The 16983-nt window shown below is 47.4% G+C and overlaps 1 protein-coding gene across 1 annotated transcript in view; it reads right to left on the bottom strand.

Moving 5' to 3' along the window:
• ADAMTS12 (ADAM metallopeptidase with thrombospondin type 1 motif 12) overlaps positions 1-16983 on the bottom strand; it is a 257252-nt gene that overhangs the window by 116334 nt on the left and 123935 nt on the right. Inside the window, exon 4 of the mRNA XM_064176516.1 lies at positions 5075-5271. Within this exon, the coding sequence (XP_064032586.1) occupies positions 5075-5271 (197 nt within the window). The remainder of the gene's footprint in view (positions 1-5074; positions 5272-16983) is intronic.

Raw genomic sequence — 16983 nt, 5'->3', positions numbered from 1 at the left:
AGCCTCGTTGCCCTTCTCTGGACACGCTCAAGCATCTCAATGTCCCTCCTAAACTGGGGGGCCCAGAACTGAACACAGTACTCAAGGTGAGGTCTAACCAGTGCAGAGTACAGGGGCAGAATGACCTCCCTGCTCCTGCTGACCACACCATTCCTGATGCAGGCCAGGATGCCACTGGCTCTCTTGGCCACCTGGGCACACTGCTGGCTCATGTTCAGGTGGGTATCAATCAGCACTCCCAGATCCCTCTCTGTCTGGCTGCTCTCCAGCCACTCTGACCCCAGCCTGTATCTCTGCATGAGGTTGTTGTAGCCAAAGTGCAGCACCCTGCACTTGGAGCTATTGAACCCCATCCCATTGGACTCTGCCCATCTGTCCAGGCGGTCAAGGTCCCACTGCAGAGCCCTTCTGCCCTCCAACCCAGCCACATCTGCCCCCAGCTTCGTGTCACCCCAAAGTTGCTGATGACTGACTTGATATTTTTATATCTCTCAGCAGAACAAATGAGTGATATAGACATCACCATTATTTTCTTTTCACAGCCAATGATCTAATTTCTCTCATTAGAATCATAGAATCATTACAATATTCCAATTAGCCTCAAACCAGCACAATATCTCAAGAAATACAAATGGACAAAATGGATTGCATTTGGGTCAAAAATGTTCTTGAGAAGATCACTAAAGGAGAAATTACTTAGAAGCAGTGGAAATTGTGTTTACAAAGGTTTCATTTCACTATGTGGGTTTTTTTTTCAGGTGTTAGACTTGAAAATTTATCATTTTGAGTAACCCTACCATCTCCAGTACAGACCACAGAGAAGATGTTAAGGTTTGTTTTCCTGAAATTCATTATATTAGGGTTTTATTCATGTGTTTTCCCTGTGTTCATAGAATCATAGAATCAACCTGGTTGGAAGAGACCTCCAAGATCATCCAGTCCAACCTAGCACCCAGCACTAGCCAGTCAACCAGACCATGGCAAGAAGTGCCTGTCCTGGAGTCCTGTACCCCTAAATTCCTCTCCTGTCCAGACTTTGGGGGGAAAGGGGAAAAGCCGCCTGGTTTCCCTCCCCCCTCGCCTGCCCTGCAGCCGTGAAGGGGGGGAGGACTGCCCCGTGAGTTCCCGCGCTGGAGCCAGGCTGGGATTGGCCGTGCGCTTTCGCGCCTAAGGTGTGGTAACTCTGCCCTTTGTCTAGCCAAGGTTATAACTATTGGGGGTCTTCCTGCCTTTGGGGTTCCCGCTTTGGAGTTTGCCTGTGCCTGGACTTATGTGTCTGCCTGAGCTCATACACTCCCCTCGGCTGGACTGCAGAGACCTTCAGGAATTCGCTTTCCTACTGACACCTTTGTGTGCCTAACAACCCTTAACGACCCTTAACGATTCACCTGCAGCTGCTGGAGGAGGAACACAGACCGCACGAGCCAGCCTGAGTGAGTTATTTGGCTTAGCTTAATTTAGTAAGAAACCGCTATTAATTAATAGCTGAGGCCTTTTCCAACTTCTGACTTCCAATATGGTCAGATTATCGATGGTATCCGTGTAGATTAATTCTCATGCAACTGAATCTGCTTATTAAACTAAATTAATCTTTGTATAAATAGTTGTGGGGGCGGGTTTTTGGGAAAATAATAAAAAATAACTATTTTTGATAAATTCCCGACTCGGCCACGTATTCCTGCCCTCTGCAACAGTGCCTCACCCAGTCCCCTCTTGAACACCTCCAGGGATGGGTCTCCACCACCTGCCTGGGCAGCCCATTCCAATGCCAATCACTCCCTTTGGCAACAACTTCCTCCTAATATCCAGCCTATACTTCCCCCAGCACAACTTGAGACTGTGTCCCACTGTTCTATTGCTGGTTGCCTGGGAGAAGAGACCAATCCGCACCTGGCTACAACCTCCCTTCAGGTAGTTGTAGACAGCAATGAGGTCAGCCCTGAGCCTCCTATTCTCCAGGCTAAACAGGCCCAGCTCCCTCAGCCTCTCCTCACAGGCTTTCTGTTCCAGGCCTCTCACCAGCTTTGTCAACCTTCTCTGGACACATTCCAGCACCTCAGCATCTCTCTTGAATTGTGGGGCCCAGAACTGGACACAGCACTCAAGGTGTGGCCTGACCAGGGCTGAGTACAGGGGAAGAATAACCTCCCTTGTCCTACTGGCCACACTGTTTCTGATCCAGGCCAGGATGTCATTGGCTCTCTTGGCCACCTGGGCACACTGCTGGCTCATCTTCAGCTACTATCCACCAGTACCCCCAGATCCCTTTCTGCCTGGCTGCTTTCCAGCCACTCTGTCCCCAGCCTGTAGCGCTGCTTGGGGCTGTTGTGGCCAAAGTGCAGAACCCTGCACTTGGCCTTGTTCAATCTCATCCCATTGGCCTCTGCCTACCCATCCAGCCTGTCCAGGTCCCTCTGCAGGGCTCTCCTACCCTCCAACAGATCCACACCTGCTCCTAGCTTGGTGTCATGTGCATACTTACTGATGCTGGACTCAATGCCCTCATCCAGATCATCAATAAAGATGTTGAACAAGACTGGTCCCAGGTGCTAAAGCCAGTTTTACATCTGTTTAATCAGGCTCACTGCTCAGTAACTAGTCGGAATGCTCAGACAGCCACACTGCATGGGAACACACTGTATAAGCATAAGGCACAGATCAGTTACCATGGCTAGAATTACACTGATTAATTTCACATGTATTGCACATGCACCTCGATAACATATAAGACATCCTCAATAGACTCCCCATGGTCAGTATCTACCATCAGCCCTATTTGTAGGCAGTCTCATGGAACACTAATGCCCTTCTGTAGCGGGGCACTCCAAGCTCCCTTTGGGCACCCTCTCCTCCTTCATCAGTGATTTGAATGAGGGAAGATGAAGATGAGAAACTGCTTTTCCCCTTCCCTTGTGGGTTTGAACGGGGAACAGCAAAAGGCCTTTTCCTCCCACTCCCACATGTGTTCTCACTCACGGGACAGCCTGCATTGGAACCTGAGATTGTGATTGGCTGGATTTTTCATGCCCAGTATATACTGGCACTGGAGACATTGTCTAGGAAAGACTTAGAGTGGCCAGAAAGCGTGCACAAGTCTGCAAGTCTGGCAAGTCCATTAGGTTCATTTGAGAGATTTGTCTGTGGCATCTGGACCTGGCTTCTCCTTGGACTGGTGTGTGCTGGATTCCTGCTTGCTACCCACCCCTGCCCAGTATCCCTGAGCTGGAGGGAACCTGCCTCTGCTATAAACTGCAGCTGTTATCAGGAACACGGCAGCAGCGCGACTGTCCCTGTGCTGCCAAGGCAGTGCTGCTCCACGAGATGTGCCTTGTGGACGCTGTGTCTGCAGACACTTTGACTTAGGCAGGTTCCACTAGTGCTGGATTTATGCTGCGTGGTTCCTAAATTGAATTACGACTTGCAGTTTCCAGAGGCTGCCACAAAGGAGATCCAAAGACCACCTCCACATTCCAACTCTGCCGTCATGGGTAAATCAGCCTTTCCCTAGGCTCTCTGCTCTGCCTCTCATTTCTAAGTGGGGTAAAGCTATCTTGTGGCTTAGCCTTTTCCAGCTTCTGACTTTCCTAAATTACCAGAATTGCCCACAAGCATTCCTGTGAAAAATTCCCAACCCAATTTGGGCCTGTAAATAAACTTTAACTTAGTTTTGTATATAGTTTTGGGTGAGGGATTTTCAGGAAAATAAAATGACTGTAATTCTATAATTCCTGCCTCATTAAATCATCCAAATCAAATCACCTTACATTTTTAAACTTGCCACAAAGGAAGACACTGAAAGCAATTTTTTTTTTTCCAGTGTGGCTTTTTTACTACACGCATAATACTTTTCTGGAATAAAGAGTTGTACTGGTTTTGACCAGGATAAAGTTAAGTTAGCCACTGGAATGGGCTGCCCAGGCAGGTGGTGGAGTCACTGTTCCTGAAGGTGTCCAAGCAAAGACTGGATGAGGCACTTAGTGCCGTGGTCTGATTGATTGGCCAGGGCTGGGTGCTAGGTTGGACTGGATGATCTTGCAGGTCTCTTCCAATCTGGTTGATTCTATGATTCTAAGTGTCTTCACAGTAGCTCACAGGGTGTTGTTCTGATTTGTGGCCAAAACAGTAACACACTGATATTTTAGGTCTTGCTAAGTTATATGACAATTGCCTGTGGGCTCCTGCCATTAAATCTCGTTCACAGACATGGGGAAGAATCCACATACTTAAAACTGTAGGTATCTGTTGCTGTAGGTATCAACCTGAAATCCCCAGTGAGCAACAGATGTCAAAGGAGATAGTTTTCAGTGGAAAGATAAAGTTTCACTGGCAAAAAAAATAGTGCTAGCATTTTCAGCTTCTCTCAAAGAAGTTCTGCTTGTGCAAAATACTAGGTAAAAAATGCTTTAAAACACAGAGTTCCAGTCACAGAATCAACCTAGTTGGAAGAGACCTCCCACATCATCCAGTCCAACCTAGCACCCAGCCCTAGCCAGTCAACTAGACCACAGAATCATAGAATCATAGAATCAACCAGGTTGGAAGAGACCTCCAACATCATCCAGTCCAACCTAGCACCCAGCCCTAACCAATCAACTAGACCATGGCACTAAGTGCCTCATCCAGGCTTTTCTTGAAGACCCCCAGGGACAGTGCCTCCACCACCTCCCTGGGCAGCCCATTCCAATGCCAATCACTCTCTCTGTGAAGAACTTCTTCCTAATATCCAGCCTATACCTACCCTGGCACAACTTGAGACTGTGTCCCCTTGTTCTATTGCTGGTTGCCTGGCAGAAGAGGCCACTCCCCACCTGGCTACAACCTCCCTTCAGGTAGTTGTAGACAGCAATGAGGTCACCCCTGAGCCTCCTCTTCTCCAGGCTAAACAACCCTAGCTCCCTCAGTCTCTCCTCACAGGGTGTGTGTTCCAGGCCCTTCACCAGCTTTGTTGCCCAATGAATATATATGCATAGTATTACACTTCTTTCAATGGATTATGCTACAGATTTGCTTCAACATGACCAGTAATGAAAGACTTCATTTGTCTACCTGAAAAAAATAGGAGAATTGTACTTACCATACTCATTATAGTGAGAATATATGATTCCACATGGTCACTTCCATGATATTCTACCATCTTACTGTCTGCAACCACAAGTGTCTCCACCCATCGTTCCTTGCTGACAGAGCGCCGAGAAACCTTTCTGACAGCCATATGATTCTGTTCCCATGCTTCTCTCCAGTGCTGCTGCTGCTTGAAAAAGTTGAGGGTATCTGGAAGAGGAAGAAGAAACACTGGCTTGATAGGTATTTTCAAGCTTGATTTAAAGCGTACGGCTGTAACACTTGCAGACAGAATGGTAGCACTGCAGAGTCAGAGATGAAACAATTGCTAGCATCCTTGCACTGCACTCAGTGGGGCTAATTGCTCTCTGCTCATTCTAGCTGTGAACTCTTGAGACCACATTTTGAGCACTGTGTCCAGTTTCGGTTACCACAGTATAGGAGGGACACTGAGGTGCTGGAGTGGGTGCAGAGAAGTGTGACGAGGCTGGGGAGAGGTCTGGAAAACATGATCTATGAGGAGCAGCTGAGGGAGCTGGGGTTATTTAGTCAGGAGAAGAAGAGGCTGAAGGGGACCTTACTGCCCTCTACAACTACCTAAAAGGAGGTTGTAGTCAGGCTGGTGCTGGCCTCCTCTCCCAAATTACTAATGACAGGACAAAAGGAGATGGCCTCAAGTTGCATCAGGGGAAGTTTAGATTGTTTGTTTGGAGGAAGTTCTTTACCAAATGGGTTATCAGGCACTGGAACAGGCTGCCCAGGGAGGTGGCAGAGTTGCCATCCCTGGAGGTGTTTAAAAGGAGAGTGGATGTGGTGCTTGAGGCTATGGTCTAATGATTAAGGATGCTGGGATGAAGATGCACTGGATGATCCTGGTGGTCCTTTCCAACATTAGTGATGCATAGTGATCAGACGTGCTGCGGGAATTGGTTTAGTCAAGGACTTGTCAGTGTGAAATTAATGATTTGACTTGATGAGCTTGAAGGTCTTTTCCACTCTAAGAAATTCTGTGATTCTGTGAATGACAGTTGACTGTGTTACACAAGGAAATACCAGGAATGCAAATACCCTTGGCCCTGAAAAAGAAGGAAGAGATGGCAGTTTGACAGCAATTGGCATTTTCTCAACATAGAAGCCAGAGAAACACTTCTACAGTGCCATGATGCTCTGAGTCCCAGAAAGGATCATGAACATTCGTTGCTATTACAGGTAACTGCAGTAGTCCTTTGGCATCTCAGTCACAGAAGAGGATGTCCTTATTCCAGATATGGCAAATCAACAGATCAGAAAGACAGCTCCTGTCTTGAAGTGCTTACAGTCTGTCCAGCATTATCCTCACTGTTCTGTGGTAAAGGACAGCTACCAAGCATTACCTCCATCTTCTAGCACTACTAGGTGTTGAGGTACAGTAACCCAGACCACTCTTCCCCTGAAGAATGCATGATACGGCAGCTAGACCCCCAATTTCGTGTTGATACGTGCAGAAGATCTGTTCCTTATTTGTCACAAGTGAACTGCTTGTCCTTCAGAAGACCTAAGTGCATCAAGAATGTGTCATGAAATCTTGTATGTCCACAAAGTATGGCACCATCGGAATGTTGTTGAAGTCTATAATACATCTCCCAGCATAAAACGGCATCTTGGTTTATCAATTGTACAAAACAAGACACAGGAGGTTTTTTTAAAGGTGTTCTAGGTTAAGCCTATGAGGAGAGGTTGAGGGAGCTGGGCCTGTTTAGCCTGGAGAAGAGGAGGCTCAGGGGTGATCTTATTACTGTCTACAACTACCTGAAGGGAGGTTGTAGCCAGGTGGGGGGTGGCCTCTTCTCCCAGGTAACCAGCAATAGAACAAGGGGACACAGTCTCAAGTTGTGCCAGGGTAGGTATAGGCTGGATGTTAGGAAGAAGTTCTTCACAGAGAGAGTGATTGGCATTGGAATGGGCTGCCCAGGGAGGTGGTGGAGGCACCGTCCCTGGGGGTCTTCAAGAAAAGCCTGGATGAGGCACTTAGTGCCATGGTCTAGTTGATTGGTTAGGGCTGGGTGCTAGGTTGGACTGGATGATGTTGGAGGTCTCTTCCAACCTGGTTGATTCTATGATTCTATGATTCTAAGCCCATATGGAGTGGTGGAATGGTCTGTGTCCCGGGTTAGGGCAGATCCCTCCCCCAGGGAGAAAGAAACTCACAACAACACAGATTTATTTTTTTTTTAAGTCAGGGAAAGATGAAATTGTATTTCTTATAAGTATAGCAGTGTAAAGAGAAATAACAACTAGAGAAGGAAGAAAAAAACCACAATACAATAACCTTAAGGGAGATGGGGGAGGGGTCAAGAGGTGGCGAAGCAGCAGAAGCAGCAGCAGCCAAAACAGCAGCCGGGGAAGATCATAGTATCACAGTATCATCAGGGTTGGTAGAGACCTCACAGATCATCAAGTCCAACCCTTTACCACAGAGCTCAAGGCTAGACTATGGCACCAAGTGCCACGTCCAATCTTGCCTTGAACAGCCCCAGGGACGGCGACTCCACCACCTCCCCGGGCAGCCCATTCCAGTGTCCAATGACTCTCTCAGTGAAGAACTTTCTCCTCACCTCCAGCCTAAATCTCCCCTGGCACAGCCTGAGGCTGTGTCCTCTCGTTCTGGTGCTGGCCACCTGGGAGAAGAGAGCAACCTCCTCCTGGCCACAACCACCCCTCAGGTAGTTGTAGACAGCAATAAGGTCACCCCTGAGCCTCCTCTTCTCCAGGCTAAACAATCCCAGCTCCCTCAGCCTCTCCTCGTAGGGCTGTGCTCAAGGCCTCTCACCAGCCTCGTCGCCCTTCTCTGGACATGCTCAAGCATCTCAATGTCCCTCCTAAACTGGGGGGCCCAGGATTGAACACAGTACTTCAAGGTGTGGTCTAACCAGTGCAGAGTGCAGGGGCAGAATGACCTCCCTGCTCCTGCTGACCACACCATTCCTGATGCAGGCCAGGATGCCACTGGCTCTCTTGGCCACCTGGGCACACTGCTGGCTCATGTCCAGGTGGGTATCAATCAGCTCCCCCAGATCCCTCTCTGTCTGGCTGCTCTCCAGATAGGCAGGTGCAGCTCAAGCAGCAGAAGCCAGCGAGAGAAGGGGGAGAACAAACTGTGCTTCTAGACATTAAGATCTTGATGCTCCAATGAAATTATATTAATTTATCTATTGTTGCCATTATATGGCCTATCCCTGGAGTGTTCATCTTTCCCCCTATATCTGAGCTAGAGGATCAGCTCAAACGGCCACAGTCTGGAAACCTAACCTCAGGTGGGCAGAGAAAACTGGCCCCTCCTGGGGGGAGGACGCCCCCCAGATCAAAGTTTATCCTACTCCCACTTCTTGTCCACAACCCTATTTAAGAGGCAGTCGAGTTCCTGCTCAGTCAGTTGCTCCTGCCTTTGCCATTGCAACACCTCCTTGCTGCTGCTGTTCCTGATAACCACATGGACAACTCTGCTACCTCATGCTAGGGCCTGCGTTCCAAGGACAATCCATCTCAATCCAGATAATCCAGCCTACTTTGTGTTTGTGTATGTATCTGTATCTGTTCCCTTCCCTTTTATCTCTCTAAACTTCCTTTACCTTAAGTACATTTTATTTATTGTAAAGCTTTTAAATTAGAGATGTTATCAGATGTTATCAAGACAGCACAGTCCAATGCTATGAGATTTAACAAGGCCAAGTGCAGGGTTCTGCACTTTGGCCACAACAACCCCAAGCAGCGCTACAGGCTGGGGATAGAGTGGCTGGAGAGCAGCCAGGAGGAAAGGGACCTGGGGGTACTGGTCGACAGCAACTGAACATGAGCCAGCAGTGCCCAGGTGGCCAAGAATGCCAGTGGCATGCTGGTCTGTGGAATCACAGAATGTCAGGGGTTGGAAGGGACCTCAAAAGATCATCTGGTCCAGCCCCTGTGCCAGAGCACAGGAAGAATGTGGCCAGCAGGAACAGGGAAGTCCTTCTGCCCCTGTACTCAGCACTGGTCAGTCCACACTTTGAGTACTGTGTCCAGTTCTGGGCCCCTCAGTTTAAGAAAGATGTTGAGGTGCTGGAACGTGTCCAGAGAAGGGCACCAAGGCTGGTGAGGGGCCTGGAACACAGCCCTGCTAGGAGTGGCTGAGGGAGCTGGGGGCATTCAGCCTGGAGAAGGTGAGGCAGAGGGGAGAGCTCATTGCTGTCTACAACTACCTGAAAAGAGCTAGTAGCCAGGTGGGGTTGGTCTCTTCTCACAGGCATCTAGGGAACAAAACAAGAGACATAGTCTCAAGCTGCAACATGGCAGGTTTAGGCTGGATGTTAGGAGAAAGTTCTTCACAGAAAGAGTGATTAGCATTGGAATGGGTTGCCCGGGCAGGTGGTGGAGTCACCATCCCTGGAGGTGTTCAAGAGGAGACTGCATGAGGCACTTACTGCCATGGTCTAGTTAATTAGAAGGGTTAAGTGACAGGTTGGACTCTGTGATCTTAGAGTTCTTTTCCAAACCAGAGTCATAGAATCATAGAATGATTTTAGGTTGGAAGGGACCTCAAAGATCATCTAGGTCCAAACCCTGCCACAAGCAGGGACACCCCTCACTAGAAGTGGTTGGTTGCTCAAGGCCTCATCCAACCTGGCCTTGAACACCTCCAGGGAGGGAGCATCCACAACTGCTCTGGGCAACCTGTGCCAGTGTTTCACCACCCTCACTGACTAATTCTGTGATTCTGCAATCTGGTTTTGTGTACACATACATATATATGTGTGTATCTATATATGTATGTATATGCACACATATCTATATTGCAAAAATCAGTGTTGTGCACAATTCTGTTGGAGCTGTGTGACCTCTGTGAAAGAAACAAAGGTTGCACTCTCTGTTTTTACAAATCAGTTTCATTTTTCATTAGGTGGCAACCGAACTGCATGTTGTAATTCGCCAATCCCTAGAGTAAGAAAGAGCTTTCTAAACTGTAAGAAGAAATATCAATAGTCTTGATGTGAAAAAAATTAAGTTCTTCACTTTGAGTGACTCATCCACTCAAAATGTGGCTTGATTATAGGTTTTTGATAATTCCCTAGCTCCGAAGTGGCTTAAAGAATAGAGAAGTCTCACTCCTCACTTACAGGCATTATGTGAGATTTCCATATCAAAAGGTTTTTTCCCACCTTTGTCACCTGCAAGTGATGTTCACAGTAAAGTGCAGCACACTCTATGATATAAGGGGACCTCGAACTGCTAACTGCACACAGTCACCTTTCAACACCTTCGGAGACACATTGGGCTTTGAGGAAGAACAGTGAAAATGTCTGGAAATTCTCAGAAGAGGAGAATGCAGCCTGCAACTGGAGGCTGTCAGACAAAAATATAGTAGTGCTGATTTGTGCCTTCGCTTTCTGTTCTCACCTCCTTTCTCTGCGAACAAGCTCTTTTATTTCTACCACTTTGTATTCTTCACAGCCAAAATGCTGCATCTCCAGATGAAAGGTATATAACATCTGGCACAAAGAAGTATACAAAAGTTCAGCCTTAGACTAAACAAAGGAAAGGCTGAAGAGTGACTCAGCTAACAAGAATTAAAAGGATAGTAAGGTAGAAGAAATTAACACAGTTTGCTGAAAAGATATTATCATCCTACCAGTTTTAGTCTAGATCTAACAAAAGACTTGGTATTTCCCAGAACAGTGCTCTAGCCACTGCACTTCTGGTAAAGAAGGTAGGAGCTCACACTCACCCTAACACCTTACCTACTGCAAAAAGTTCCTTATTTTTCACAAAACTCAAAACCTGTAAATAGATCCTTTCCCCTGTTCTACCTCTGCTGAAACAAGTGAATAAAGCAGCTGCCTAGAAAAGCTCTGTGAAACCAAATACACAGGAAGTTGTTTACACAGAGACTCTTCATATACCCACAACAACCTTTCTTGTGGCTATTCATAACAAAAATAAGGCTGGGTGTTAACAATGTGAGAGTAAGGGCACACACGTTATAGCATCATAGAATCAACCAAGTTGGAAGAGACCTCCAAGATTGTCCAGTCCAACCTATCACCCAGCCCTGTTAATAGGGAAAACCTGGTGTGAAACAATGCAGAAAGGATGTGAATTCAAAACAGAACAGGTACCTGAATCAGCTCTTTTGATAAGCACTTCTGAAACAGGCTAATATAAATCACACTGATGCTTTCTAAGTCTGAAGCAGTGTTCACACAGGAAAATACAACAGCTTCACGTACTTCCCCATGCTGACAATCTTGAAGTCCCAACAAAAATAATCACAGAGGAAAAAACCTTACAATTCAGAAAGCTTTTTCTAGCTTTAACATTCCTGCTGTCAAGAATGTGAAGTATCAAGCTGTGGAGTCACACCACTCTAAGGCAGAACAAAGCTAAAACTGGACCTGTCTTGACTGATTCACTTGATCAGGTGCTGCTGCTGATTGTGTCTGCTGCTCATTACCACCTATGCTGGAAGGATGAAATCATAAATGTTCTGGGCCAGAAGTATCAGGAGGCACACAGAGAACAACATTATGGGAAACAGCTATGCCTGGAGCTTCCTGTATTTTGCAACCACAAATTTCCTTTTGCCTGAATGTCCTTATCCATTTCCCCAGGGATTAAACTCAAGTTGACAACGGGCAATGAAAAACTACAGCTGCACAAGGTGTTGTTCTAGAATCCTATTATTCAATGTCTTTGGAACTTTCCATGCATGTTCACTTGGTAACTTCAGTGGCTGGTTCCTCTTAGTTTGGGGAAAACATGGATGCCATGCATTAGAAGAACAAGGTGACTTTTATCTTGGTTAATCTACCACTTTGTCATCTGAGACCAAATTAATTTGCAGCACAATCCTATTTCACGGAAAGCAGGCTATCTTCCAAAACAGAATGCATCTCACTGCAAAACAAACCACAGAATCAGAGAATCAGAGAATCAGTCAGGGCTGGAAGGGACCACAAGGATCATCTAGTCCCAATCCTGCTGCCATGGGCAGGGACACCCTACCCTAGATCAGGCTGACCAGAGCCCCATCCAGCCTGGCCTTAAACACCTCCAGCCATGGGGCCCCAACCACCTCCCTGCACAACCCATTCCAGGCTCTCACCACTCTCACACTGAACAACTTCCTCCTCACCTCCAGTCTGAATCTCCCCATCTCCAGCTTTGCTCCATTCCCCCCAGTCCTGTCACTACCTGATATACTACAAAGTCCCTCCCCAGCTTTTTTTGTAGGCCCCCTTCAGATACTAGAAGGCCACAGGAAGGTCACCTGGGAGCCTCCTCTTCTCCAGACTGCACAGCCCAAAATCTTTCAGTCTGTCCTCATAGCAGAGCTGCTCCAGCCCTCTGATCAGCCCAGTGGACCTTCTCTTGGCACTCTCCAGCATGTCCACATCCTTCTTGTAATGGGTGCTCCAGAACTGGATGCAGTACTCCAGGTGGGGTCTCACCAGAGCAGAGTAGAGGGGGAGAATCACCTCCCTCAATCTGCTGTCCATCTTTCTCCTGATGCAGCCCGGGCTCTGGTTGGCTTTCTGGGCTGCAAGTGCACACTGCTGGCTCTTGTTGAGCTTTTCATCCACCAGCATCCCCAAGTCCCTCTCCTCAGGGCTGCTCTCCAGCCACTCACTGCCCAGCCTGGATTTGTGCTTGGGATTGACCTGACCCAGATGCAGGACCTTGCACTTGGTCCTGTTGAATCTCATGAGGTTGACTTGTGTCCACCTCTCCAGCCTGTCCAGGTCCCTCTGGATGGATCCCTGCCCTCCAGTGTGTCTGATGCACCACACAGCTTGGTGTCATCAGCAAACTCAATGCCTCTGTCCATGGCACCAACAAAGATGTTGAACAAGACTGTTCCCAGGACTGATCCCTGAGGGACTCCACTTGTCACTGGCCTCCACTTGGACGTGGACTCGTTGACAGCCACTCTTTGGGTGTGGCCATCAAGGGAGTTCTTGATCCATCTCATGCTCCACCCAACAAACCCATGTGTCACCAGCTTGGAGACCAGGGTGCAGGCCAGTGTCAAAGGCCTGGCGGAGGTCCAGGTGAATGACATCAGTTTTTCTTCCTCACTTCCCATTTAAGACAGAACTTCTCTTAAATTCACTACACATGCTCAGGAGGTGAAGGATTTATTTAGGTAGAAGGTTTTCTAGCTATGAGGTGTGGGTTTTAACATCATAATGAAGGCGTGTCGTGGAGGGCCTGTAGGCCCGAAAAGAGGTTTGCTTATGCCTATGCATGCCTGGACATGTTTTTCTGCCAGGACCCCTGGTTGTAAACAGGTTGTGTAAGCCCCCACACACCCAGCTCGTGTCTCCCTGGGGCAAACCCATGTGATCCCCATATTTGGGAGAGTCCAGGCAAGAGCCTTCTGCCTACTATGGTAAGGTTTGGCTGACTGCCAGCCTGATTGGTCATTCTAGTGGCCAAAGAGGCCATCAATCTCGGCCCACATTCAATAAATAGGGGTGCACAGGTAAACAATGTGCTCGGACCCCATTGCAGCACCCTGCTGCTCTGACTCACCTGCACAGCTCAGCTCAGCTCTGACCCTCACTTGCAGTGCTCAGCTGCTCAGATCGCCATGCTTGGATGCCATTGCATAGCTCTGATGCTCAGAGGCTCAGACCTCATGCTCTGACTCACTCACAGCTTACCTGCCTGTGTACCTTAGATGCAGAGCTCATTTAAGCCTGCACATATATAATATATATATAAGGAGCCTATAGCTCCTAAGCCAGCGGTGCACATCTGCACGCTATTGCTATCAGGAGCAGATCCTGCATTGCCTTTACCTACGGAGCTCAGACTCCCAGCAGCCGCGCACACTTTCAATGCCCACTGCCTGTCATTGCCTGGTAAAAGCCATTGCCACTGAGATAACCAGGAAGCAGATTCCGGATCGTCTGCACACACACACGGCCTGCTAGCCCTGACAACCATGCCAGAGACAGCACATTATTTTTCTCCTGCTCCTGAAATCCTGCCAGCTGATAATTCCTGAACACAGCATCCAGAAGAAGTCAGCAGCATCAAAGGCAGAGATTGCCTCTTTGCCAGGAGAACAAAGGTTAGAGAAAACCTATTTCCCCAGAAATTGGGAAGATTCATCTTCTCCCCTCAAGCCGGGAGGATTCCAGTCTCAGAGTCCACAGGCAGAGACCCTGGAGAATTAGACACTAGGCACAGGCTGTGACGCAGCCCTGGAGGGTGATTAATAACTGATAAGAGTTGTGAGTAAAAGCTTTAATACCTCTGTAATATAAGTTACCTCTGCCACAGAGCAGAAAGAGTTCCAGCCCGCTATGCTGGGTAAATAGCATAAAGATCCCAAATGGCATTAAGCCACAGGGAAAACTCCTCTCTCTGTTTATAGTTTGAATGTTTGATAGTTAATTAACAAATTCCCTGTACATATTTTATCCTAAATTGTTTTCATAACCGTGTACCGAACTTTAATATCACAGTATCACAGTATCACAGTATTATCAGGGTTGGAAGAGACCTCACAGATCATCAAGTCCAACCCTTTACCACAGAGCTCAAGGCTAGACCATGGCACCAAGTGCCATGTCCAACCTTGCCTTGAACAGCCCCAGGGACGGCGACTCCACCACCTCCCCGGGCAGCCCATTCCAGTGTCCAATGACTCTCTCAGTGAAGAACTTTCTCCTCACCTCCAGCCTAAACTTCCCCTGGCACAGCCTGAGGCTGTGTCCTCTCGTTCTGGTGCTGGCCACCTGAGAGAAGAGAGCAACCTCCTCCTGGCCACAACCACCCCTCAGGTAGTTGTAGACAGCAATAAGGTCACCCCTGAGCCTCCTCTTCTCCAGGCTAAACAATCCCAGGGGGGGCAAGAGTTCAGAATATTGAATTTAATAAATCTTTATTTTTATATAACATTTATATCACCCCAATTAATTTCTCCCCTCTGCCAAATAGCCGTAGATACTGAGAATCCCCCTCTGCAACAAGGTGGTTCACAAAAAGGGTACCTCTAAACTTATTTCTCGTGACAGAGTCCTGACTGATGTTACATTATCTCATGATGTTACCCAATATATACAGAACCAAGGGCTCTCCTCCAGTTAAGAGCTCCTCTTGATATCCTTGGTGCTTTCTTACAGAGTTTTTTTTCATGGTGATAGCATCTTCAATCTTTTGGCCCCTCTTCAAGGATACACAATTCCTAACAAGACATGCATTGTTTACACAAAGCCACTGGCTTTACACCTTAAAGCCAATGAAGACCAATGCAGGACACTCATCAAATGGTGCATTTGGTTTCACTTGGGTAACAGTTTTTCCAGCCCTCCAACACCAGAGGAAGGAATCCCCTTCACATGGAAACCTGTCATGAAATCCTCCCTGCGTTATCACCCCAAAAGCAGAACACCCAGTACTGTTTGGCCTGTTGGTGTTCCCCGATGCAGAATCAAAAATGTTGGGTAGGTTTAAGAGCCTACTCTAGGTCTTCGAGAGCCAACATGTTCACCATAGGAACTGCTCTCTGGCTTCATAATTTCTCTCCAATTAGTACAGCAAAAAACATCCACTTGGGTCTCTAGGAGCCTAAAAATGATAACACAGAACCAGCTGGGACCAGCTGCTCCGGCCTCCTGCCATGGAGGGTAGGAAGTCAGAGGCAAAAACACACAAGCAACACAAAGCAGCCGCAAGATGCCACCACTCCTGTGTTTACCCAGCTTGTTGGGTGGTCCCAAAACAGGATGTAGCCTCCTTGCAGGCAGTGACCTTGCTCCAGCTCATGGCTTCACCCCCACAAAGAAAACTACCAAGTTAACAAGAACGGAATTTCAGCAGTTTGGTTGGGAATGGTCTGTGAAAACTATGGCTGCTGAACTAAAGCTATCTCACATCACCCAACTCTGTCCTCCTGCTTAGTCCGGTCTATTCACAGTCTTCTGTGCCTCTTGCCCTAATTGCATCTTTTCTCCTCCTGACACATAAACAACTCCCTTCACTGAATCCTCTGCAAGGTTCCAGCTCAGCTGTGACTCCCGTGAGCAAGCCCAGGCATCCTGAAGCTCTCATGCCACTTCTACGGCCAGTGCTTTCTCTCTCACAGATGTCAGCACACACTGCTCCACCACCTCTGCTTTGCTTTGGCTTGTGCTGGGCCAAAGACAGCTTTTAAACAGCTGCTCAGCTCATCCCTCAGGAAGCTGCAGATAGCTCCAACAGTTAAGACAGGCTAGCAGACAGCTGTGCCTGTCAGATCTTATTTGACTTTGTGAATTCATTATGTACATTCTCCTTGGATAAAAAAAAAAACGTTGAATAATGGAGAGAATTTTTCAGCTGAGGGAAGCATTAACTTTGCTTTTTAAGAGGCAGATCACCTGTATTTATGATATTACTGTTACAAAACCCCAGAAATTCAGGATATGACTCCAGAAAAAAACTCAAGCTGAAATCTGCCATATCCTAGGTGAGCTGTAGAATAAATCACATCAAGTCACATACTGGGACAGGACCCACTTATTTACATACTGGATGTCAGAGCACAGAACAGACTCCAAAAACATTCAGTCAGCAAAACAGGTCCTCCAAGTTGTGTCAAAATTGCTTAAGTTACCAATAGATGTGACTTCTTCATCTTTCCAAACTATTCTCAAGCATGTATCTCCTAACTCCAGACATCCTGTTGGGTGCCATGAATTGACACTATCCACATTCACTGAGTCCCTATAGAAAACCTAACAGCTGTTGAGTAGCTGAGATGGGGCAATCTCTTACAGTCAGCTAAGAACTTAAAACATAAATAGGGCCTGAAAAGAACTTAACAGTCATCCAAAACAATTCACTGACTCTAGATTCCATATCACAGAATCATAGAATCAACCAGGTTGGAAAAGACCTCCAAGATCAGCCAGTCCAACC

Source organism: Pogoniulus pusillus, chromosome Z (genome assembly GCF_015220805.1).
Source record: "Pogoniulus pusillus isolate bPogPus1 chromosome Z, bPogPus1.pri, whole genome shotgun sequence".
NCBI classification, from domain to species: Eukaryota; Metazoa; Chordata; class Aves; order Piciformes; family Lybiidae; genus Pogoniulus; species Pogoniulus pusillus.
This window is presented reverse-complemented; position numbering and strand designations above follow the sequence as displayed.